This window comes from Ascaphus truei, chromosome 3 (genome assembly GCF_040206685.1).
Source record: "Ascaphus truei isolate aAscTru1 chromosome 3, aAscTru1.hap1, whole genome shotgun sequence".
NCBI classification, from domain to species: Eukaryota; Metazoa; Chordata; class Amphibia; order Anura; family Ascaphidae; genus Ascaphus; species Ascaphus truei.
This window is the reverse complement of record NC_134485.1, coordinates 427,806,703-427,833,424: the sequence shown is the minus strand read 5'-3', so window position 1 is coordinate 427,833,424 and position 26,722 is coordinate 427,806,703. Positions and strand designations below refer to the sequence as shown.

The 26,722-nt window shown below is 52.8% G+C and overlaps 1 protein-coding gene across 2 annotated transcripts in view; it reads left to right on the top strand.

Annotated features, from left to right (window-relative positions):
• Positions 1-26,722, top strand: part of ATP6V1A (ATPase H+ transporting V1 subunit A) — a 71,373-nt gene that overhangs the window by 8,611 nt on the left and 36,040 nt on the right. The window contains exons 1-3 of one of the 2 annotated variants that reach the window (XM_075592850.1): positions 7,440-7,592; positions 19,059-19,121; positions 26,232-26,330. In XM_075592850.1, the coding sequence (XP_075448965.1) occupies positions 26,249-26,330 (82 nt within the window). In that variant the 5' untranslated portion in view covers positions 7,440-7,592; positions 19,059-19,121; positions 26,232-26,248. Of the gene's footprint in view, positions 1-7,439; positions 7,593-19,058; positions 19,122-26,231; positions 26,331-26,722 lie in introns of those variants that run through there. The other variant, XM_075592849.1, reaches the window with a different exon arrangement.

Below are 26,722 nucleotides of genomic sequence, written 5' to 3'. Positions count from 1 at the left end.
GTGTAGCTGAGAAACCGTGGCAGCTGAAGAACCTCTTCGGATGTAGAGCTGTCAGCCACCCCTGTGCTTCCCGAATCCGCGCCACACATTGCCGTGCCTAGCGCTACGCAAAGGATTGTGGGGTGCGACTTCGGCAAGCAGAGCCGGGATTGGACAGCTGTTCTCCCGTAGGTCATCCCGGCGCGGCCCCTGCGGTTGACCGGTGCGGGTACATTACATTTTTCCTGGTAATACCTCACATCCTCGACCTATATTAGATGTGTTTGCTTTATTATGGCTCTGATCCGGATCTTGGATAGGCCCACATATTGACATGGCGTATATTGATAAATATATTCTTTCTAAATAATGGCGTACAGCGTTTGTCCTGCTGTTCTTTTACACGTGCACGGCACCATTATTGAAGAACTTTGAGACACCCGAGTGATATTTTGGGATTCTCAACTTCAGTCCCCAAGCCCCTTCCCCACCCACACCCCTCAACAGGTCAGGTTTTAAGGATATCCCAGCTTCAGCACCGGTGACTCAGTCTTTGACTGAGCCACTGGTTGAACCACCTGTGCTGAAGCAGGGATATCCTTAAAACCGGACCTGTTGGGGTATTGAGGACTGGAGTTGAGTACCCCCTTAGCCAGTTAAATTCACGTATGCAGCACCCAGACATGGCAAATCGCCTCGCCAATGATTTCAGAAAGGAAATAGGTACTTTTCAGGAGGGATTACCTTTTACTAGAATCTTTGACTAGTAACTAGATGAATTCACAGACCTAGCTGTATATAAGTTTATCATTCGCCTTCGTGAGTATCACCTGAGCAAGCCTGTGATTCTACGCTGTCTAACTGACGTTACAACTGATGAAGTGATTTTACGAAGTGAAGGCGAATTAGATTGGCCAAGCCAATTCGTTCAATAAAAGTACAGTAGGGCCCCGTTTCTCGGTGATCCGCTGATACGGCGCTACCGAGAAGGGGCCCGCCACGTCTGAGCATTCACAGAACGGGGAAGTCAGAGGTCGCGCGTGCGCAGAACGGGCGGTTGCCGAGGGTGTCCATGCGCAGAACGAAGGTTGTGCGCGCAGAACGGAGGAAATGCCGGTTTTCGCATGCGCACACGCCAGAAATCGCCAGTACCGCCTTCCGGCGATTTTCGCTTTGCGACGGGCCCTTAGAACGGAACCCGCCGCCTGCCACCGGGGCCGTCCTATACTTCCTTTCCCCACCCAAAATAACAGAAATAAAGAGAAAACTACATTCTTAACTATGCAAAAAATATATTTTTATAAAACCACGGGGGCCCCTTTGCTGCTAAGCAGCCCCGTTGCACAGAAAGCCTCTTGGGTGACCCTAAACGGTCTCTATTTGTGCTGGGACAGGGGCATCCATAGGGCGGGTGAGAATTCCGCACTGCACTCTGTATATTGAGCTCTCCGTGGCAAGGTCTGTGGACAAGGATTTCCTGAACAGGCACATTCAGTAACATTTCAGATTGTCTTTTGGACAAATGGGAGAGGGGGGGGAATATTTGGTTGCGATTTTTTAAATCCCACGAAGCAGGCGCACAGGATGCAGTGAGATGAATGGAGTCTCTTTATATCACATGACTGCTTTTAAGACCGGACAAGATGTTACGGAAAGACGACATGTTATCACACCACAAATCGGTCAACAATTACTTACAAAAGAAAACACAGAATAAAAAATAATGTGTAACAAGTGTAGGGCTATTTCAGGATCTCTCTGACCATGAAGAAATGGCTGGAAAGCAAAGTAAGTTTTGAAAAATATGTGTGTGTATATATATATATATATATATATATATATATATATATTTCTCTCTATATATATATATATATCCATATATATCTATCAAAGTTGGGCTCTCCCCTGTATAAATATATAATGAATTTAGCGTGTGTACGTATCATATAAAATAACCATATTTACATCACCCAGGCAGGGACTTGAAGTAAATAGATTGTATTGTGGTCCAGAAGTGATGCCAATGTTTCAGTCTGCTATAGGACCGTCATCGGGGTTATAAACTCTGTTTCAAATGGAGCTCTCCCCTTTACACTTCACTCGTTTTCCCCCAGAACCCAGCGCTGTCTGAATGTTAACCCCAGATGGTAGAGATTAAGACAAAACTGGATTTTTAATACTAAAAATAGCAATGCATGCTCGGGACAAGGTAGTAACAATTCGTTAAACGCCAATAGGGTTCTGGGGGGGGGGGGGATTGGTACTTTAATGCCTCGGTGACCAATCAGAAAGCTTGGATATTCAATGTGTTCATTCCTGCTTTGAAGTGGCATGTTATTATATCACTATAACCATTTTCCCATGTACGGGAAGCCATATAATTGGATTGGGCTGCTGCCATAGACACACTGTATTCCAGGTCATGGCCAAAATAGCCCCGTAAAATATTCCATCCCCTCAGTTGAAGAGAACAGCTTCCTTTTTAATGTGGAGCACACACACTTCCTCCGAGTTTCCCCTTAGTCGGACACCTGAATATAAGAATGGATGGGTAGGTGCTTCATACCTGATGCGAGGTCGTCACTTGTATGGGAATTGACTTGAGAGATCAGAATTTCCCATCCAAGAATCCATTTAAAAGAGGCGTAATAAAGGAAGGAGAGGGAGTAGGCTCTGCCAGGCCCAACGAAGGACCCTGAGAGGTTGGGAAGCGTGTAGCATTTCAACTACTTGTTGGTCCAATAAAAGGTATCATACTCCCTCTCCCGCCATTGTTACTACACGGAAGAAAGGACCAACATGGCTCCCACCCGTCTGTGCTTTAAAAGAGGAGCAGACTCTTGGCACGAGAGTTGGTTACAAAAGCTGCCGGGGAGCGAGAGATTCTGGGTTGAGCCTTTTAGAGAGCGGGGATAGGAAGTGCTCCTTGGATATTTGCTGCGGTAATGACTTCATAGTTTCTATTCCTCATCTTGCTTTGATTCTGCGCACAGAGGATAGAAAAGTTCTATCTATATATCTATCTTTATCACTTGTGAGTACATTCACATGTCATAGACACATCCCTGCCTTTCACCATTGACACTGTGCCCATTTGCATGTCATTTCCCAGAGTCCCTTGCTGCAGTGGAAGCACTGTATGCTGGGTGATAAGGGTTGCAGACCTGACACAGAATATCACTTATCGGCTATATGCAAACGGTGGAGGTTTTTTGTTGCCTTTTTCACACACACACCACACACACATTATTTATTTATTTTAAGGCTGGGGGTCCCTGGAGCTGAACCACGTTGGTCTCGGCTGGTGTTACACCGTGGTTCATGAGATGCCTCTGTAGGAGGTACTGGTACTTCCTGGTTTGTAAATCTCCTGCTGCACATGATCCAATAGGAAGTTGCGTTGGATGACGTTGCGACCTCCTGTTGGCTGGCGTTCTGTATTTTATTCCGCAGCGTGGGCTGGTACCGTGGCACCTTCAGAGGGAAGGCGGGCGTTCACTTGTAATAAATGATATCAAAAGATGTCCTGATTTTCCACTTAATCCTGTGAAATCTTTCTTGTGATTTTATTTTTTGACGCCTACAAACTACAATTCTGGGCTCAGGTTCACTAATAGAAAGCCACCGTCTCTTCACCCAATGACATCCTGATGACACTGTGGCTCTCTGTAGGATGCTGACGCGAGGGTTACCCTAGAGCAGGGGTGGGGAGCCTCTTTTCTGCCGAGGGCCATTTGGATATTTATAACATCATTCGCGGGCCATACAGACACAGACTGGCAGGCACACAGCAGGCACACAATAGTTGCTGCTGCTGCTGGGGGGATCATGTAGGGCGGATGCTGGGGTAAGTGCGGGGGGAACTGCTGGAGAAGCATGGGGGAAGTGCAGGGAATGCTGCGGGGGGATTGCTGCGGCTAGTACGGTGGCTGCTGGGGATCGTGTAGGGCTGCCGGCGCCTCACATCACCACACCAACCTCCAGTTGCCTTAGCAGGGCCAGACCAAATGATTTCGAGGGCCTTATACGGCCCTCGGGCCTGACGTTCCCCACCCCTGCCCTAGAGGTTAGAGGCTCCCTGGTTTAGCTAATGCAAAAAACAAAAACCAACCAGAACAGCATGTACTGCTGATTTGAGAGAACTGAGTTTTTGGGGAAGAATTGCTGCTTCTCCAAAACGTCTTGATAGATTCTGTTTGCGGCCTTTCCTTTCTTCTCTGTATCGTCTCCCTATTTATCAGCTAGCTTCCATTTCCCCTGCCAAAAGGTTTCCTTTGCTATGTATGTATATATCTTTATATTGCGCCCACAATATACTCGGTGCTTTACCAATGAGACAATACAACGAATTATACTACAATAAGCGCAACAAATAAGATCAGATCGTAGGAAAGGAAATCCCTGCCCCGGGGAGCTTACAATCTAAGCGGTATGTTGGGAGAGTTACAGAGACAGCAGTTTATGGAATAAGTGCAGTAGATGGCAGTGCTTGGCCACTGTGGTTGGTAGGAGTGACTGTGGTTGTGGGATAGTAGATGGCAGTGCTTGGCACAATGGGTGGTAGGAGTGACTGTGGGTGTGGGACAGTAGATGGCAGTGCTTGGCCACTGTGGTTGGTAGGAGTGACTGTGGTTGTGGGATAGTAGATGGCAGTGCTTGGCCACTGTGGTTGGTAGGAGTGACTGTGGTTGTGGGATAGTAGATGGCAGTGCTTGGCCACAATGGTTGGTAGGAGTGACTGTGGTTGTGGGATAGTAGATGGCCGTGCTTGGCCACTGTGGTTGGTAGGAGTGACTGTGGTTGTGGGATAGTAGATGGCAGTGCTTGGCACAATGGTTGGTAGGAGCGACTGGGAGTGTGGGACAGTAGATGGCAGTGCTTGGCCACAATGGGTGGTAGGAGTGACTGGGTGTGGGACAGTAGATGGCAGTGCTTGGCCACAATGGGTGGTAGAAGTGACTGGGTGTGGGACAGTAGATGGCAGTGCTTGACCACAATGGGTGGTAGGAGTGACTGGGTGTGGGACAGTAGATGGCAGTGCTTGGCACAATGGGTGGTAGGAGTGACTGTGGGTGTGGGACAGTAGCCAGAAGTTCATGCTATTGGGAGGCTTCATTTAAGAGGTGATTTTTAAGATTTGTCTTAAAGGGAGAGAAGACGCTTGGTGTATACTGAGTGTGAGGAAGATCCACAGGTAAGGGACAGTGAGGGGAAGGTTTAAGGTGAGAGAGAGAGCAGCACAGGTGAAAGGGATAGAAAGGAGACAGTTATTGGTAAAGCAGAGGAGACCAAAGCTGATATATAGGGAGGCGCAGATGAGAGGAGAGCCTTGAAGGTAAGGAGAGACCTTTGTGGGTGATTTAACATGTGATGGGAAGCCAGGAGACCAGGAGAGGGATATAAGGAGGAGATGAGCAGAGACTCTAAAGGGAGAAAGTGACATGATTCTAGCAGCAGAATTTTGGATAGATTGCAAAGGAGAAAGTTGTGAGGCCTGTTAGCAGAATATTACAATAATTCAGATGGGAGAGTATAAGGGTATTTAATATTATGAAGTGGTAAGATTGATCTTTTGTACTAAATTCTATATAGATTCATGGATTAGAATAGAATAGATTGCTATTAGGTCTTTTTTTCCCTTCAGTGTTCCACTATTGATATTTCGAGGGGTGAGTGGTTACAGAGCTCTATTTAGCTCAGGCACAGTGGTCTTAGAATAATTAGAGTGCTAGCTCTTCAGAGCAAAGGTACAGGGCGATATTGATTTACTCGTGTCACGTGTCTCTGGGGCTACTGAGCAATGGTGCCGTGCATTGACCTCAAGGTGATTGGTGATGTGCGGTAGGGTAAATAAAGAACGTTGGCTTTTAATAGTTTTCTTTAAATCCGGGACATCTGCTTTTCTGTCTGTAAACCATCCAGGCATCAATGGGTGGCAGGTCTCTCGCTGTTAGGGTTATCTCATGTAGCATTCTAGTATGTCTCATTGCCAAACAGCTCTGACGGGGAGAATGAGGAAGAATATCATTGCTTAATTGCACTGTAGTAATTCGGGATTTATAGAGGTAAAGGGACATTTCATGCCATCTTGTGATGAGCTCGTCTGTGTATGGATGGAAAAGTAGGGCAATAACGTGTCATTTGCATGCTACGTGAATATATCACTGCAAAGTTGAGTGAGGGTCAAGGTTTTTGAGGGTGAATCAGCAATTCATGTTTAAGAGCAAAAATATCCTGCAAACTAAATTGACATAATCTTGTTCGTGCTCGTACAATTCTCACCCTGTTCACCGTGTTGATGTGTGTGGCGCCCATGGTATGGATCAGGAATTTCCGATCCAGTGGTTTTGTGGAATTCAGGTGTCCGGCTCTTGCCAATGTTTTTGCACTCACACTCACTCACTCACTGTCACACACTCGCTTACACACACACTATGTTCAGTCCTTTGTATTGCCTGGCAGATCAGATGACTTGTATGTGCCACACTAGTGCTGAGGGAGCGGGCCTCGGGATATCTTGGGTTGCACGGCCTATGAGGTGGCTTTATAATCCATAATGTGAGCAACTGTTATAATCCATAATGTGAGCAACTTCTAAGGTTGGTCAACGGAAAAATAACGTCGTGCCTCTCAAAACCGTACTGGACCCTGGATCTTTGTACCATTTTCCAATACTGGAAAGCAAAGTATTAAATTAGCTTCAAGGGGTTACCTGTGAAACTACAGAAGCCAAACCAAAAATATAAGCTCGACCTTTGTTTTTTTTGGGGGTGGGGTGGGGGGGGGGGAGGGGCTGGCTAACGGAATAATCTTGATGATCAAGACAGAATGATGAGGAATTTCTAAATGCAGCTTGGAAGCTGCTGCTGTGTTCAAAATAAAAAAGGACAGTAATTTCCCAGTGATTGCCTTTATTCCGTGAGTGGATAAGCAGGATGTGTGAGTGTGGCTATGTTACGTACCATCTTGTTAAGCATTATACAAGAGGGCACGGTGACCTGGAGAGGTTGTCCCTCTGCGGGAGATGGTCTGATGTGCGTTTTCTTGCTGCATGCTGTCATTTGGGGATGTGTTTGTATATTTGCTTTTGGCCCTTGAACGTGAGTGTTTGGGGTCACAGCGTACTTTTTTGTAGGTCGTTTTATGCGTAGCTCTTTATTTGCCAAGCTCCTTGGAAGCACAATAGCCAGAATGCCACTGCTGCCCAGGCTGGAGGAGTGACGCAGCAGTGCCAGGCAGGAGGCGAGCTCTGTGCTAAGGGTGTGTGATGCACTGCAGACTGGATGGGGAGCTGCTTTGCTGCCTGTAGGGACAATGCAGTATATAAAGTATATAAGAGATAGAAGGTTATAGGCGGCTGCTGCTGCAAGGTTCCTCATTCAGTGTGCGAGGCGGATAACACAATGAGTCACCGGCTCAGAAGACTGGATAGTGTCGGCACTGCGTGTGTATGTGCGCCTGGAATCCCGTTCCCTTCTCTGCGTTTATATCTCACTCTGAGAGCTGCTGCATCAACATCAGTCACACACAGGGGATGTCACAGGACCGCTGAATTCCAGCCCCGCTTCTGCTCTGACTTTCTGTCTTTATCTGACCCCTTACATAAAGGAATGGTAAGGGTACATTTGTTTATTCGTGTGTGTGTGTGTGTACATGTACGCACTTGCAACCAGAGAACCTAAATGTTCATTGGGGGGGGGGGGGGGGGCTTCATCCAGCAGTAGATCGACATGGGCTGAAGGTGTGCATACATACATACATACATACATACATACATACATACATACATACATACATACATGTGTGTAGTTCAAGGCCTTTTTAAAAAGGTCTCCCATCATGAATACTGTTTCTACTGAAGTCTTTTAACTTGCTTACTGGGAAATGAAACGATTTGAGGATATAATCCCCCAAGTCCTGTAATGTAACCCATATTAAGAGATCCGGATGGCTGACGCGTTTCACTTTGCTGAGTTAGCTGAATGCGGCTGGTTCTTCCCCACGGCTGGTTATGGAGGATTATAGAAATGTAAAACCTTACCGTAAGAGTATTTTGAGCGCGCGCGCATGAGAGCGACGAGGCGGCCGACACGTGGCGAGATAACATTTCATTTTTTATTTTGCTGCGCCACGGCTGGGTCACGTGCGCGGTTCAGCCAATGAGGGCGAAGCGCTCACGTGATGTCACGGGCACGCCCCAAACATTGAATTGGAGCTGCTCTTGGTCGCGTCTCCTCCTCCAGACCCCACAGGCCACGGATCGCCTGTACAGCAGGCGCGCGCGTGCCGTAAAGCGTTCAGTCGCCGGCGTGCCCACTACGCACGCAGCCTAACGCCTTCTGTTGACACGCACCAAGCTGATACACCTGGGGCAAAGACCGTGATACATCGACACTGAGTCGCAAAATAAAAATGATGCTCTTTGCGTGAATTTTGCTACAAATTTGCCATAGCGCACAGACTCCTAAGGCTGAGTCCATGGTCAGCGCTTATCCGCTGAGGCGCGCTGACGCTTGTCAGTGAGCCCCAGAAGCCGCAATGAGAGCGGCTTTAGCAGGGGCTCGCGCAGGCGTGCGGAGGCGTAGCCCCTAATTCTTTTTTCGTTTCGGCGGTCACGGGAGCGCAGGGCCGGTCACGTGAGCAGTTCGCCCAATGAGTGCGAACCAGCTCCGTGACGTCGCTGGCCCGCCCCCGGACGGCACGCGAACGAAGGCCAGGGAAAGCACCCGCTTTCCCTCAGCCTCAGCGCGCCTCCGCACGGCTGTTGTCACCATGGACTCAGCCTAACAGAGCCCCAGTTAATAGTCAGGTCACCGGCAACATCTTCTTCTTTTCCAAGTCTCCCCTTGGAGAAACCTCACTAACCCCAAAGGGTTTGCAAACCCCCTATAGGGAATCAGTGATCTGGAGTGATGCCCTTTTAAAGTAGATTACCAACGTAATTGTATCTTTTTCCAAGCTGTTGTAGTTGAATTGTTATATCTATTGAAATAGAATATGTAAAAGGGCCCAAGGCCTGAAGTAGAGTGTTCCACATGGCCACTCCTTCCTTGTCCTGTGCTGCAGCCCATCAGGCAGCACAGAGCGGTGTGAAGGAGAGTGCTGTGGGATTCACACCCACTTACCAGGCCACATTGCTGGTAAAACCAGATGAACCAGGGCAGTTTTGCTGGAGAGAAATGCTCTCTCTGACAGGGAAGGGATTGTGTACCCCACAGGATGTCATTTCTTACAGCAGGGTTAGTATTTGCATTTGTAATGCAGGTGGTCATATTGAGGAACGAAAGTGATCGTTCTGCACTATATGATGATGCCGAGTATCTCTGTAGACTTCCAGCTAGTCAACCCTTCTCTTTATAGCAGTGGTTCCAAATCTTTTTAAACGGAGATCCTCTGAAGAATTAGTTTTGCCGCTGGGCCTCGCCGTTCTGTATTCGGCGCACAAGTCTCTGCCTGATAAGAAACCAGCGGCTCCCTGGAGTGGCGCTGCGGCACTCTAAGGCTGCGGCCAGGCAGGGAGCTGGCGCTCATGCGCTGCGCCCTGCTAGGCCGGGCGGTTCGTTGCCGGCTAGGTGCACGCCCGTCTGGGGGTGCGGCCACGATGTCACGGAGCTGGTTCGCCCTCATTGGGCAAACCACTCGCGTGCCGCGCTTGCGGCAAAATCAAAATTGCTTGCCCTGCAAGCATCTAAGTGCCGCTCAGGCTGGCCGCTCTGAAACACATTGAGGCTCAGCGCCACGCTGGCCGAGGCCTAAGGCTTAGTCCCCAATGGCCACTGGCTACACGCGCGTCGGAGCGCATGGCGACGCGTGCACAAGTAAAAGCCGCGGTCTAGGGGTAGCAATGGAGGCAGCGGCCATGACAGGGGGTGCACCCATGACAGTCTACACTATCTGCACAACCATTGGTTGCTAGTCAACCATGTGACCGCCTTGCTGCATGGAAAGAGAAAATTCTAGTCTTCCCTTCCAGCGGTAGCGTCATCGTGCTTTGCGCGCCCACACGGTGACTGGGGCCTGTCCCACGCCCACACGGTGACTGGGGCCTGTCCCACGCCCACACGGTGACTGGGGCCTGTCCCACGCCCACACGGTGACTGGGGCCTGTCCCACGCCCACACGGTGACTGGGGCCTGTCCCACGCCCACACGGTGACTGGGGCCTGTCCCACGCACACACGGTGACTGGGGCCTGTCCCACGCCCACACGGTGACTGGGGCCTGTCCCACGCACACACGGTGACTGGGGCCTGTCCCACGCACACACGGTGACTGGGGCCTGTCCCACGCACACACGGTGACTGGGGCCTGTCCCACGCACACACGGTGACTGGGGCCTGTCCCACGCACACACGGTGACTGGGGCCTGTCCCACCCGCACACACGGTGACTGGGGCATGTCCCACGCACACACGGTGACTGGGGCCTGTCCCACCCACACACGGTGACTGGGGCCTGTCCCACGCGCACACACGGTGACTGGGGCCTGTCCCACGCGCACACACGGTGACTGGGGCCTGTCCCACGCACACACACGGTGACTGGGGCCTGTCCCACGCACACACACGGTGACCGGGGCCTGTCCCACGCTCACACACACGGTGACTGGGGCCTGTCCCACGCTCACACACACGGTGACTGGGGCCTGCCCCACGCACACACGGTGACTGGGGCCTGCCCCACTCACACACGGTGACTGGGGCCTGCCCCACGCACACACAGTGACTGGGGCCTGTCCCACGCACACACACGGTGACTGGGGCCTGTCCCACCCGCACACACGGTGACTGGGGCCTGTCCCACACACACACGGTGACGGGGGCCTGTCTCACACACGGTGACTGGGGCCTGTCCCACCCACACACACGGTGACTGGGGCCTGTCCCACGCGCGCACACGGTGACTGGGGCCTGTCCCACGCGCGCACACGGTGACTGGGGGCCTGTCCTACGCACACACACGGTGACTGGGGCCTGTCCCACGCGCACACGGTGACTGGGGCCTGTCCCACCCACGGTGACTGGGGCCTGCCCCATGCACACACGGTGACGGGGGCATGTCCCACACACACACGGTGACGGGGGCCTGTCCCACACACACACGGTGACTGGGGCCTGTCCCACACACACACGTTGACTGGGGCCTGTCCCACACACACACGGTGACTGGGGCCTGCCCCACACACACACGGTGACTGGGGCCTGTCCCACGCACACACACGGTGACTGGGGCCTGTCCCACGCACACACACACGGTGACTGGGGCCTGTCCCACGCACACACACGGTGACTGGGGCCTGTCCCACGCACACACACGGTGACTGGGGCCTGTCCCACGCACACACACGGTGACTGGGGCCTGTCCCACGCACACACACGGTGACTGGGGCCTGTCCCACGCACACACGGTGACTGGGGCCTGTCCCATGCGCACACGGTGACTGGGGCCTGTCCCACGCACACACGGTGACGGGGGCCTGTCCCACGCCCACACGGTGACTGGGGCCTGTCCCACGCACACACGGTGACTGGGGCCTGTCCCACGCACACACACGGTGACTGGGGCCTGTCCCACGCACACACACAGTGACTGGGGCCTGTCCCACGCACACACACGGTGACTGGGGCCTGTCCCACGCACACACACGGTGACTGGGGCCTGTCCCACGCACACACACGGTGACTGGGGCCTGTCCCACGCCCACACGGTGACTGGGGCCTGTCCCACGCACACACGGTGACTGGGGCCTGTCCCACGCCCACACGGTGACTGGGGCCTGTCCCACGCACACACGGTGACTGGGGCCTGTCCCACGCCCACACGGTGACTGGGGCCTGTCCCACGCACACACGGTGACTGGGGCCTGTCCCACGCCCACACGGTGACTGGGGCCTGTCCCACGCACACACGGTGACTGGGGCCTGTCCCACGCACACACGGTGACTGGGGCCTGTCCCACGCACACACGGTGACTGGGGCCTGTCCCACGCACACACGGTGACTGGGGCCTGTCCCACGCACACACGGTGACTGGGGCCTGTCCCACGCACACACGGTGACTGGGGCCTGTCCCACCCGCACACACGGTGACTGGGGCATGTCCCACGCACACACGGTGACTGGGGCCTGTCCCACCCACACACGGTGACTGGGGCCTGTCCCACGCGCACACACGGTGATTGGGGCCTGTCCCACGCGCACACACGGTGACTGGGGCCTGTCCCACGCACACACACGGTGACTGGGGCCTGTCCCACGCACACACACGGTGACCGGGGCCTGTCCCACGCTCACACACACGGTGACTGGGGCCTGTCCCACGCTCACACACACGGTGACTGGGGCCTGCCCCACGCACACACGGTGACTGGGGCCTGCCCCACTCACACACGGTGACTGGGGCCTGCCCCACGCACACACAGTGACTGGGGCCTGTCCCACGCACACACACGGTGACTGGGGCCTGTCCCACCCGCACACACGGTGACTGGGGCCTGTCCCACCCGCACACACGGTGACTGGGGCCTGTCCCACACACACACGGTGACGGGGGCCTGTCTCACACACGGTGACTGGGGCCTGTCCCACCCACACACACGGTGACTGGGGCCTGTCCCACGCGCGCACACGGTGACTGGGGCCTGTCCCACGCGCGCACACGGTGACTGGGGGCCTGTCCTACGCACACACACGGTGACGGGGGCATGTCCCACACACACACGGTGACGGGGGCCTGTCCCACACACACACGGTGACTGGGGCCTGTCCCACACACACACGTTGACTGGGGCCTGTCCCACACACACACGGTGACTGGGGCCTGCCCCACACACACACGGTGACTGGGGCCTGTCCCACGCACACACACGGTGACTGGGGCCTGTCCCACGCACACACACGGTGACTGGGGCCTGTCCCACGCACACACACAGTGACTGGGGCCTGTCCCACGCACACACACGGTGACTGGGGCCTGTCCCACGCACACACACGGTGACTGGGGCCTGTCCCACGCACACACGGTGACTGGGGCCTGTCCCATGCGCACACGGTGACTGGGGCCTGTCCCACGCACACACGGTGACTGGGGCCTGTCCCACGCCCACACGGTGACTGGGGCCTGTCCCACGCACACACGGTGACTGGGGCCTGTCCCACGCACACACACGGTGACTGGGGCCTGTCCCACGCACACACACAGTGACTGGGGCCTGTCCCACGCCCACACGGTGACTGGGGCCTGTCCCACGCACACACACGGTGACTGGGGCCTGTCCCACGCACACACACGGTGACTGGGGCCTGTCCCACGCACACACACGGTGACTGGGGCCTGTCCCACGCCCACACGGTGACTGGGGCCTGTCCCACGCACACACGGTGACTGGGGCCTGTCCCACGCCCACACGGTGACTGGGGCCTGTCCCACGCACACACGGTGACTGGGGCCTGTCCCACGCACACACGGTGACTGGGGCCTGTCCCACGCACACACGGTGACTGGGGCCTGTCCCACGCACACACGGTGACTGGGGCCTGCCCCACTCACACACGGTGACTGGGGCCTGCCCCACGCACACACAGTGACTGGGGCCTGTCCCACGCACACACACGGTGACTGGGGCCTGTCCCACCCGCACACACGGTGACTGGGGCCTGTCCCACCCGCACACACGGTGACTGGGGCCTGTCCCACACACACACGGTGACGGGGGCCTGTCTCACACACGGTGACTGGGGCCTGTCCCACCCACACACACGGTGACTGGGGCCTGTCCCACGCGCGCACACGGTGACTGGGGCCTGTCCCACGCGCGCACACGGTGACTGGGGGCCTGTCCTACGCACACACACGGTGACTGGGGCCTGTCCCACGCGCACACGGTGACTGGGGCCTGTCCCACCCACGGTGACTGGGGCCTGCCCCATGCACACACGGTGACGGGGGCATGTCCCACACACACACGGTGACGGGGGCCTGTCCCACACACACACGGTGACTGGGGCCTGTCCCACGCACACACGGTGACTGGGGCCTGTCCCACACACACACGTTGACTGGGGCCTGTCCCACACACACACGGTGACTGGGGCCTGCCCCACACACACACGGTGACTGGGGCCTGTCCCACGCACACACGGTGACTGGGGCCTGTCCCACGCACACACACGGTGACTGGGGCCTGTCCCACGCACACACACGGTGACTGGGGCCTGTCCCACGCACACACGGTGACTGGGGCCTGTCCCACGCACACACGGTGACTGGGGCCTGTCCCACGCACACACGGTGACTGGGGCCTGTCCCACGCACACACACAGTGACTGGAGCCTGTCCCACGCACACACACAGTGACTGGAGCCTGTCCCACGCACACACACAGTGACTGGGGCCTGTCCCACGCACACACACAGTGACTGGGGCCTGTCCCACGCACACACACAGTGACTGGGGCCTGTCCCACGCACACACACAGTGACTGGGGCCTGTCCCACGCGCACACACAGTGACTGGGGCCTGTCCCACGCACACACGGTGACTGGGGCCTGTCCCACCCGCACACACGGTGACTGGGGCCTGTCCCACGCACACACACAGTGACTGGGGCCTGTCCCACGCACACACACAGTGACTGGGGCCTGTCCCACGCACACACGGTGACTGGGGCCTGTCCCACGCACACACACAGTGACTGGGGCCTGTCCCACGCACACACACAGTGACTGGGGCCTGTCCCACGCACACACACAGTGACTGGGGCCTGTCCCACGCACACACGGTGACTGGGGCCTGTCCCACGCACACACACAGTGACTGGGGCCTGTCCCACGCACACACACAGTGACTGGGGCCTGTCCCACGCACACACGGTGACTGGGGCCTGTCCCTCGCACACACACAGTGACTGGGGCCTGTCCCACGCACACACACAGTGACTGGGGCCTGTCCCACGCACACACGGTGACTGGGGCCTGTCCCTCGCACACACACAGTGACTGGGGCCTGTCCCACGCACACACACAGTGACTGGGGCCTGTCCCACGCACACACGGTGACTGGGGCCTGTCCCACGCACACACACAGTGACTGGGGCTTGCCCCATAGAGGGCTGTGCTCTGGTGTGTGGCGTGTGCGCAGCAGCGCCCCCGGGACTCAGCCTTAGCTGTAGGGAGTCGGGACTCCCCCATATTTAATTTATATAGTGTGATTAATGCAGGGAAGCCACCATTCATTCTGACCCTCTCTATTTGTCAATGTGCTCCCTTTGCCACTCCCTGCACCCAAGTGTCTGTCTCTCCGGTCACTCTAAGCTCCCCTTGAAGCATGAGTTGCGTATTGTGGAGAGTGTGGTAAGTCACAACACTAAGGCCGCGCTTATAGTGCCGGCGACGTCAGGCCGCGCTTATAGTGCCGGCGACGTCAGGCCGCGCTTATAGTGCCGGCGACGTCAGGCTGCGGTCGCTGGAAAAATCAAATTGAGATGACTTCCAGCGATCGCGACCAAGCCGTTTCTCTGTCGCGTCGCGCTTACTATAAGCGCACGTGACGGCGGCAATGCATTTGGTTTGACGCGACGTCGCTGTCGCTGGCACTATACGCTGCGCTTATAGTGCCTTACGATGGTGACGCGACGTTGCTCCAAAACAAATACATGGACTCCGTCGCAAGCGCTTCCAGTAAGTGCGACGGCGACGGAGCGACCAGAAATTTTGAAGCCGGGTAAATTTGATTTTTTAGAGAGTCGCCACATGTGACTGTCTCTAAACCAATCCAATTGCGCGGCCCGCCCCTTTTAGTGACGTCACTGGCCTTGTCGCCAGTGCCGTCGCTAAAAATCAAATTGCAACTTTCGCCAGTGGCGACGGGTGACATCATCGGTCGCGTCGCCAGCATTATAAGCGCGGCCTTAGTAACACAACTGTAACTTCAGACCAAAACATAAGACAAAACAAAATGACTTCTAAGAAGACACATATATTCAACACCTGTTATTGTTATACTTGCTTTCCTTGCTGTGTGGTTCTGCGTTCGAGGGGAGGACACCCTTTCTCCTGCCACCGTACCTCCCTGTTACAGAAGATGCTAATGTCCATAGCGCCTGTCCTGCTGGCAGCGCTGACTGACCTGCCAATCACCGCTGCGTCCTGCAACGGCGCTCTCCATCATACAGTGCTAGCGCGACTCCAAAGCATGGTTGGTGACTGTCAGCAGTCAGCACGGCGTGACTTAGTCCGGCGCGGGGAGGGACTATTGGGGGAGCGAGGTGAAGAGACCCAGGACTTTGTAATAGTGTTTTGGGGGATGAGTTATTCAGTCAGGCCCAGATTTACTGACTCATTAAGCCTAAAGCTTTTCTTTTTTTCATCTCACCTGGGGGGGGGGGGGGGGGGAAGGGGTCCTGCGGAGTTCAACGGTGGTCCGGCGACCCCTGGTTCATGAGTGGTGAGCCTGGTAGGAGGTCCAGCCGGCAATCTTGGCATATCAATGTGGCCGTTGGGATCAGGACTCAACCAGCAGCCAATAGAAGAAGACGTTGCAGCTTTCACCTGGTGACCCCGGCAGCCATGTTTTGTAGTCTGCCGCCATATTTGTAGTTTTTTTTTTTTTTGTCGGAGCCAGGTTAAAAAAATAAATAAATACAAATAGCCCCTGGAACTGGTGGGACCCCCCAGTATAGGTAGGATTTAGGGAGCACTGAGCCTTTGTTTATTTACTCTGGGCTGTAATGTTAATTGGTATCTGTGATTTAAACCACGTTTGGTGTTTGAGACCATGGAAAGGGGAACCTGAGATGTGTATACCGAATGTTGTTTTTCCCGATAAGATGTGTATACCGAATGTTGTTTTTCCCGATAAGATGTGTTTACCGAATGTTGTTTTTCCCGATAAGTGCATTGTTTTAGATCAGTAGTTGCGAACTCCAGTCCTCAAGGGCCACCAGCAGGTCAGCTGTTAAGGATATCCCTGCTTCAGCACAGGGATTGAGCCACCTATGATGAAGCAGGTATATCCTGAAAACCTGACCTGTTGGTAGCCCTTGAGGGCTGGAGTTGGCCACTCCTGTTGTAGATTCACGGAGTAGCAGAGTTACCGGTTGGCGCATCAGTGCAGAATGACCGTACTGAACCTCGTGATCGTTCTCAGAAAGCACTTCCTCTATTTCTGAGGATGATTGTGTCCGCTGCCCTGCTCCCACCTCTCTGACTCTTCCATTAGCACAGGGCTGGGAAATTATTCCTAAAGGTTTAACCGCTTTATGTGAAAACTAACATTAACCCCTTACATGCCCGAATAACCGGCAACTCATGGCAAAGTAATGCCTGGTTATGTAAAGGGATATTGGTGGGGGAGGGGGAGGAATTAAAGAGAACGGGATTCCTATATATCGTAACCCACAATTAATTCCTGTGTGCTTATTTGTTCGGCAACCCATATCTTTCTGTTTGGAGGAGAGGGCTAATACGGGCCGGTAAATTGAGGCTTGATAATAGCTCGGTAACAATGCCAGACCCCCAGGTAACGCTTGGACGTTTGTTAGACCAAAGGAATCGGCCACCGCGACTTTGGATTTGTTTGATTTCTTTCAATTGTACGGTAATTAGAAGGGTCTGAAAAAATAGGCTAATTTTAGTATGCCGTTCATTTGTATGCTTCTGTCCATGAGTGCCTTGTCTTTATGAGAGATTTAAAGAGTTTGGGAAACTCAGGTTAATGCCCAGGTATTTGGTTGTCGTTATATGTCCATTTGAATGCAAAATATAGTTGTAGCAGCTTAAGGCTGCGCTTATAGTGCTGGCGACGGCAACATCGGGCTACGGTCGCTGGAAAAATCAAATTGAGATGACTTCCAGCGATCGTGACCAAGCCGTCGCGCTTTCTATAAGCGCACGCGCCGGCGGCAATGCATTTGTTTTGACGTTGCTGTCGCCGGCACTATAAGCGCAGCCTAACTGGTTTGGGAGTTATTTCTAATGGTAGCAGCCAGTGACTCGATAGTTTGGGCAAATAGAGGTGGACAAAATGGGCAACCTTGCCTAGTCCCATTCCGTCTGTTTATCTTTGATTTGGTACTTAGAACTGTAATTAAAACTAAAGGAGATGTACATGAATCTCCACCTGTGGCTAGGAATGAAGAACCAGACCTATAATGTCAATTACCGTACTTGTAAGCATATGTCCAGTCTTACCTGGTCAAATGCCTTTTTGGCATTGAGGCTTATTATCATACATGGTATCCTGGAGGATAGTTTCATAGACAATGTCTTTTTTTTTCTTCTTTCTGTGGGGGATAAATGCTACCGTATGCGGATGAATTAACCCTTTGAGTGCCCCACGACCTAGCTACCACATCATGGGGCCTTGCACACCAGGGGCTCGTTTCCCCAGTGGGAGATCCCATTTCGCGTACACGTAAACGCGATGTAACAGGCAGAGGAACGAGCTCCTCCCCTGTTCCATGACGCCGAGTTCGCGGTGTTACGGCTGAGCTGTGGCTCTCGGGGACCGCAGCCCCTCCGGCACCCAAAGGCCTGAGCTGGGTAGGAATGTATTTTAACCTTGTGGCGAGGGCTCTTGTGAATATTTTAAATATCTGTATTTAGAAGGGAGACAGGCCAAGAAGGGAGACAGGCCAACGACTACACCGACTATTGGGTGCGTGCGTTTAGGAAGAGAGCCTCTGGGGGGAGGGGAATAACTGCGGATCCGGAGGAGGAGGAAAGCCACAAAATGTGCGATGTTTCATGATCTTCAAGGAAATGGCCGGCGTATCTCTGAACCTTTTATCAGTGATCGGACCTGTAACCCTATAAAGAAGTCGGAGGATGGACCGTAAGATATCAATGTGCCTGTGATTATTTTAGCTGTCCTGGTGAAGATATTCTAGGTTTATTTCCTTAACTACAGATTGGGATTACGTTTTGGTAATTCCTCGTTGCAGCTTTGTGTATGTGGTTTAAAAAAAAATTGTGTTTGAATTTTCTTCTAACCTGAATGAAAATGTAAAGTGTGGGTGTTTGACTCCGCAGCCCCGGGGGTGACTATTAATATATATATATCTATATCTCTTTGAATTTCAGGTTGAAGCCAGGATTTCCTCAGCACGGTAACAGAGCGCGTCCTTCACAGGCTGCTTCTCTAAGGTACCAGTAATCTGCTTTCTAGCATCGCAGCTCTCCGGTGGATGTTTTTATACAGATGTGTGACACTGCCCAGGGGCGAGGATGCAGTCCGACGACGTACGGGAAGTTTGCAAACGCGCCTTCTGATCTCTATTCCTCTTATTCCTTTGCTGCTGCAAGGGCCAGGGTTTTCTTGTTGGACTCTGTGTGTGCTGAACACAGACCACGAGGTGTAGTCTGAGGTGTACAAAACAAAAGGGGATTCTTTTTAGAAAGATACACCCCCTCCCCTCTCTGTGATTGTATCACAACTATTGTATCGTTTATTAACTGGAGAACTTTTTAAAGTCCAAGTAACACTACTTTTCCCCCGCTCCCCAGTAAGCCAAATTACCACGGTCAGTTGAAGCGGGGAATGTCCACCAGGAATATCACACACACACGCTGTACACATGTTCCTTTTGATGCTTTGGGAAGGGGGAGGAGGGGGGTCGGGGTCATTTGCTGCTTTAATGTTTCAATGGTACTCAAGTAGCCGGTTACACCTACAGTACTAACCTTGTTTACTGAATGCTCAGGGAATGCTCTGAGTCCGACCGTTTCGTTCAGTTAGTGCAGTGTCGGAAAAGAACCCAGAAATTGACAATTGTGTCTTTAGAGAAATAGTTTATTAAAAAAACTGCGTTAGTGTTAAGTTAACCTTTTAAGATCTGCTAGATGGGTACAGCTGGGTACAGCTAGTTTCACTTTATTGCAGAACACGCTGTTAGTTGACACTTGGCGTAGAAGTTATTAGCGCTGAATGTAACCCCTTTCATGGAAGAGCTTACGTTGCTGGCCCCTGTTGCAGCCTGGGAGTTAGGCCGTGTTATTGGTGCTGAGTGTAACCCCTTTGATGGAAGAGCCGTTGCTGGCCCCTGTTGCAGCCTGGGAGTTAGGCCGTGTTATTAGCGCTGAGTGTAACCCCTTTGATGGAAGAGCCGTTGCTGGCCCCTGTTGCAGCGTGGGAGTTTGGCCGTGTTATTGGTGCTGAGTGTAACCCCTTTGATGGAAGAGCCGTTGCTGGCCCCTGTTGCAGCGTGGGAGTTAGGCCGTGTTATTGGTGCTGAGTGTAACCCCTTTGATGGAAGAGCCGTTGCTGGCCCCTGTTGCAGCGTGGGAGTTAGGCCGTGTTATTGGTGCTGAGTGTAACCCCTTTGATAGAAGAGCCGTTGCTGGCCCCTGTTGCAGCCTGGGAGTTAGGCCGTGTTATTGGTGCTGAGTGTAACCCCTTTGATGGAAGAGCCGTTGCTGGCCCCTGTTGCAGCGTGGGAGTTAGGCCGTGTTATTGGTGCTGAGTGTAACCCCTTTGATGGAAGAGCCGTTGCTGGCCCCTATTGCAGCCTGGGAGTTAGGCCGTGTTATTGGTGCTGAGTGTAACCCCTTTGATGGAAGAGCCGTTGCTGTCCCCTGTTGCAGCCTGGGAGTTAGGCCGTGTTATTGGTGCTGAGTGTAACCCCTTTGATGGAAGAGCCGTTGCTGGCCCCTGTTGCAGCCTGGGAGTGAGGCCGTGTTATTAGCGCTGAGTGTAACCCCTTTGATGGAAGAGCCGTTGCTGGCCCCTGTTGCAGCCTGGGAGTTAGGGCGTGTTATTAGCGCTGAATGTAACCCCTTTGATGGAAGAGCCGTTGCTGGCCCCTGTTGCAGCCTGGGAGTTAGGCCGTGTTATTGGTGCTGAGTGTAACCCCTTTGATAGAAGAGCCGTTGCTGGCCCCTGTTGCAGCCTGGGAGTTAGGCCGTGTTATTAGCGCTGAGTGTAACCCCTTTGATGGAAGAGCCGTTGCTGGCCCCTGTTGCAGCGTGGGAGTTTGGCCGTGTTATTGGTGCTGAGTGTAACCCCTTTGATGGAAGAGCCGTTGCTGGCCCCTGTTGCAGCGTGGGAGTTAGGCCGTGTTATTGGTGCTGAGTGTAACCCCTTTGATAGAAGAGCCGTTGCTGGCCCCTGTTGCAGCCTGGGAGTTAGGCCGTGTTATTGGTGCTGAGTGTAACCCCTTTGATGGAAGAGCCGTTGCTGGCCCCTGTTGCAGCGTGGGAGTTAGGCCGTGTTATTGGTGCTGAGTGTAACCCCTTTGATGGAAGAGCCGTTGCTGGCCCCTATTGCAGCCTGGGAGTTAGGCCGTGTTATTGGTGCTGAGTGTAACCCCTTTGATGGAAGAGCCGTTGCTGTCCCCTGTTGCAGCCTGGGAGTTAGGCCGTGTTATTAGCGCTGAGTGTAACCCCTTTGATGGAAGAGCCGTTGCTGGCCCCTGTTGCAGCGTGGGAGTTAGGCCGTGTTATTGGTGCTGAGTGTAACCCCTTTGATGGAAGAGCCGTTGCTGGCCCCTATTGCAGCCTGGGAGTTAGGCCGTGTTATTGGTGCTGAGTGTAACCCCTTTGATGGAAGAGCCGTTGCTGTCACCTGTTGCAGCCTGGGAGTTAGGCCGTGTTATTGGTGCTGAGTGTAACCCCTTTGATGGAAGAGCCGTTGCTGGCCCCTGTTGCAGCCTGGGAGTTAGGCCGTGTTATTGGTGCTGAGTGTAACCCCTTTGATGGAAGAGCCGTTGCTGGCCCCTGTTGCAGCGTGGGAGTTAGGCCGTGTTATTGGTGCTGAGTGTAACCCCTTTGATGGAAGAGCCGTTGCTGGCCCCTATTGCAGCCTGGGAGTTAGGCCGTGTTATTGGTGCTGAGTGTAACCCCTTTGATGGAAGAGCCGTTGCTGTCCCCTGTTGCAGCCTGGGAGTTAGGCCGTGTTATTGGTGCTGAGTGTAACCCCTTTGATGGAAGAGCCGTTGCTGGCCCCTGTTGCAGCCTGGGAGTTAGGCCGTGTTATTGGTGCTGAGTTTAACCCCTTTGATGGAAGAGCCGTTGCTGGCCCCTGTTGCAGCCTGGGAGTTAGGCCGTGTTATTAGCGCTGAATGTAACCCCTTTGATGGAAGAGCGGTTGCTGGCCCCTGTTGCAGCGTGTGAGTTAGGCTGTGTTTTCGGTGCTGAGTGTAACCCCTTTGATGGAAGAGCCGTTGCTGGCCCCTGTTGCAGCCTGGGAGTTAGGCCGTGTTATTGGTGCTGAATGTAACCCCTTTGATTGGAAGAGCCGTTGCTGGCCCCTGTTGCAGCCTGGGAGTTAGGCCGTGTTATTGGTGCTGAGTGTAACCCCTTTGATGGAAGAGCCGTTGCTGGCCCCTGTTGCAGCCTGGGAGTTAGGCCGTGTTATTGGTGCTGAGTGTAACCCCTTTGATGGAAGAGCCGTTGCTGGCCCCTGTTGCAGCCTGGGAGTTAGGCCGTGTTTTCGGTGCTGAGTGTAACCCCTTTGATGGAAGAGCCGTTGCTGGCCCCTGTTGCAGCCTGGGAGTTAGGCCATGTTATTGGTGCTGAGTGTAACCCCTTTGATGGAAGAGCCGTTGCTGGCCCCTGTTGCAGCCTGGGAGTTAGGCCGTGTTATTGGTGCTGAGTGTAACTCCTTTGATGGAAGAGCCGTTGCTGGCCCCTGTTGCAGCGTGGGAGTTAGGCCGTGTTATTGGTGCTGAGTGTAACCCCTTTGATGGAAGAGCCGTTGCTGGCCCCTGTTGCAGCCTGGGAGTTAGGCCGTGTTATTGGTGCTGAGTGTAACCCCTTTGATGGAAGAGCCGTTGCTGGCCCCTGTTGCAGCGTGGGAGTTAGGCCGTGTTATTGGTGCTGAGTGTAACCCCTTTGATGGAAGAGCCGTTGCTGGCCCCTGTTGCAGCGTGGGAGTTAGGCTGTGTTTTCAGTGCTGAGTGTAACCCCTTTGATGGAAGAGCCGTTGCTGGCCCCTGTTGCAGCCTGGGAGTTAGGCCGTGTTATTGATTGCTTGAGCGTCTCTCCTGCTTGTTGCAAGCTTTGACTGATAGAGGAATCATCACATTTGCTTCCTTTTAATTACAAAGCTTTTTGTTACTCAGGGCCTCCAGGGTAAGGGCTGCTCACGTGAATACAGTTTCATTTGAACACCAGCCAAACGCTATTATAAGGCTCGATCACTCAGCGGTCAGCAGCGTGTCTGTGTTTGGTAGACAGGAGTTCAGACCCTTTAGTAATAGTACATTTGTCATTAATATGGAATCTGACCATACATAAATGTCCAGTCAGGGTGATCCGGTACTCTTCAGCTATACCACACAAACAATCTCACAACATGTGAAAGAAAAACACACAAGAAATGTTCACAGCACATAACTGTTAAGAACGGTTGGCACAAACAAATGCTGACACTAACAGACGGACACACTGACAAACTAGCAATAACAATACAAGTAAAACAACACCTAGTGATAAGCGGAAACACTATTTATTACAATAATACAATGACATATGTCTGGATCACAGGGACATTGAACACTGCAGTTGGTCATCTGATGAGAGAAATTGAAATCCTACTTACGACACGCAGGATTTCAAAGCGCACTCAGCATCGTCTCTATCCAGATTGGCTGGCTTCAGGCGGCTGTAGGTTACCCCACCAGGGCATTGGCACCGGCGCCGTCCGTGTGGAGAATCCAACATCGCCTGCGCTACCCTCGTGGTCCGTAGGGGAAGTCCCTCCCGATATTAACGCCGACACCGACCGGAAGGTCAGAGGGCACCCGTACTCTCCTCGCAGTCCGCGTACTAATATCTCAAGACTTTATAACGCTTTGGGGTTGACCTCGGGTGCTTTTTAGCAGCATAGTTTTTATATATTTATTTATATAATATATTTCATAAGCGTCCGCCTGTGTCTCTGATGCTATTTTCCGTGCCCAGTCACGTTCTAATCACTAGAAAGCTTTTCACTAGAACATTCCCGGAGAAAATGTTTTAATTTCCAGGTTTTGGACGCCCGCACTTTGAGAGAACTCTGTCCGCCGGTCGCGCTGTTTATTTCCTACAGCCTTCCATCTCCCCGGTCACGTTATACACACACAGAAAGCTGTGTGTTAGGACAGTGGCTGCGATAATGTCATTGACTTTGATGCGGGTTCAGTCACTTGATCTCCCTGTGCCTCAGAATCCCAAATTAGATTGTAAGCTCTTCGGGGCAGACACGCATCGTGCCCGCAGACTTAGGTCCAGCGCTGCTACTCTGTCAGCGCTATATCAGAGAATACACAGAACCACACACTTTGGCCCATACTAGCGATTTAGTGAATATACCCCATACATTAGAGCCTATAACTTACAGGAATGTTCAGCTTCTGCTTGAAGACGTCGCTGTTACTACTGACTGCAGGGCACCTCGCCGCTGAACATCTCGCCGCTGAACATCTCGCCGCCAATCGGATCTCCCTGGGTGAACTGTAAAAATGTGTCCTGGCTGCTGGTGGGCGAGTGTCCTGCTGCGTGCGCACACAGGCGCGCTCACAAATGGCATCGGAGCGGCGGTGGCTGAGTACCTCTACGGGGAGATCCGATGCCGAGGACCTTTAAAGATGGCGACCGGTGGGGAGATCCAATCGGCAGCAAGGTTTCCTGTGGTCGGTAGTCCTGGCGGCGACTTCCTTTGAGAAGCATCGCCAGAAATTTGCCCGCAGCCCAAACGTCCCAATCGGCTGGTGCCGTTTTCCTGTATAAGATACCCCGATAAATACCACAGGCTCGGCTCTTCCCAGGGAGAATCTGCTGATCATTTATTATTTCCTCTGCACTTCCTGGAAAGGAAAGTGCGAGCAAATCCGTCACATGAAATCTGTTTCATGAGATTCAGAAGGCAGACGGAGGGGCTTAACCCTGCCACAGCCGGAGCTGCCTGCAGCACATTACAAAGCAATGCATGGCAGGCAAAGGGTTTCAGAAGCAATCAGTGAGGTTCTAATAAAGGAAAGCCGTTACCTGTGCAAACGAGGCCGGCTGTTGTATGGCTGCAGCTCCGTCCCACACATTTCACATGGATAATCCTATTGCGCTTTCCTGGCAAACGGCAGCTCACTCAATGTTCCCATTATCCTTAAACATACAGAGTTAATTTCGTTACAGTGATCTAATAAACCTACAATAAGACATGTAGTGAATGGGTAGCGAGTGGTTACAGGCGGCCTTTGTGCTTCGTTACATTGTTAGATACTGTTTTTATTAGGGCTCTGCTGTTCTTTGTGTCACAATTATTTCACCTAAAAGTACAGGTAGCAATTTACCTTCTAGTGTTCCAGAACAAATTGTTCATCTTATTCCCGGGGCGGCCAACTCCAGTCCCCAAGAGCTACCAACAGGTCAGGTTCTCAGGATATACCTGCTTCAGCACAGGTGGCTCAATCAGAGACTCAATCAGTGGATTGAGCTACCGGTGCTGAAGCAGGGACTGATTGAGCCACCGGTGCTGAAGCAGGGATATTCTGAAAGCCTGACCTGTTGGTAGCTCTTGAGGACTGCCATTACCGTCTTCTGTTCTTTTCCTGTACATAAGGAGCGGTCAGGTTAGAAGCCTCCTTGGGCTGCAGGTGTATCTTGGCCGTAGCATGAGTACCGTTCATGCAGAATGGTTAACGTGTTCAGTTCCTCTCCTCGGCTGCCTGTGACTATGAAGGCGCGTTATCTCCCTGCACCTCGGGTATTGAGTACGCACTGCAGGGCAAGGGCTCACTGTCCCTGCAGAACTCTATGTAGAGTACCACGTACCGTCTATTGCCAACTCCACATAAAAAACAGGTAGTATTTGCTGCCGGGCCGCGTTTAACGCAATGCAATTTGCAACTTAAATAAGGACATGCACACATACAAACTCTGCCAGTTTGCTAATCCGCTCTAACCTCTCCTAAACGTCCAGTGGAAAATCATGGCTGTGAGGAGAGACTTTGCTTGGGCTGTTTCTGTGGGTTAGAAGGCAGCAAACGTGGCTAACCCACTAACCCACTGAAGCAGCACCGCAGAGCAGGCATTGGGGTTAGTGTAAATACAGGCTTTCTAATTGAATGGCCTCTGGGACTGGAATTGGTACACGGTGTACTCATTATCAGTACTGTACATGGGAAAGCGTTTGAAATGCCTCCCTGTCTGGCTGTGCAGAAGGCAGGCTCTGTACCTTCTTATTATCATACGAACACACAGGGACGCAATGCATGGCTTTGGCAAGAGAGGGGTCGTCCAGGTTTATTGGTCCATTAAACCTCTACCCACTTGTTTTAGGCAGACAACCGGAAAAGATGGATTTCTCCAAACTGCAGAAGATCCGCGATGAAGAGCAAGAAAGCCGGTTTGGCTACGTCCATGGCGTTTCAGGACCTGGTAAGTGGGGATGCACAGTGTTTGGTGCTTAAAAGGTTCATTTGTGAATGTTAATCTTTATTTGTAAGAAGAGATACCAGTTGTACCAGGACTTTATTTCAGATGCTGAACATATGTTTACCATGGTGTTTCATATTATTTGTTTTACTCTGTGCCCAGGACATACTTGAAAACGAGAGGTAACTCTCAATGTATTACTTCCTTGTAAAATATTTTATAAATAAATAAATATCGCCACCCAGAGATTGGTGTGTGGTATTAGCGGGACATAATAATAATTACAAACCTTACACATCATTGCATCTAGACAATGAGTACACAACGAGATGATGGATTCTCCAGAACATTGTCTAGAAAACATTCCTTTCCGCTTACCTTGTATTTCACAATCA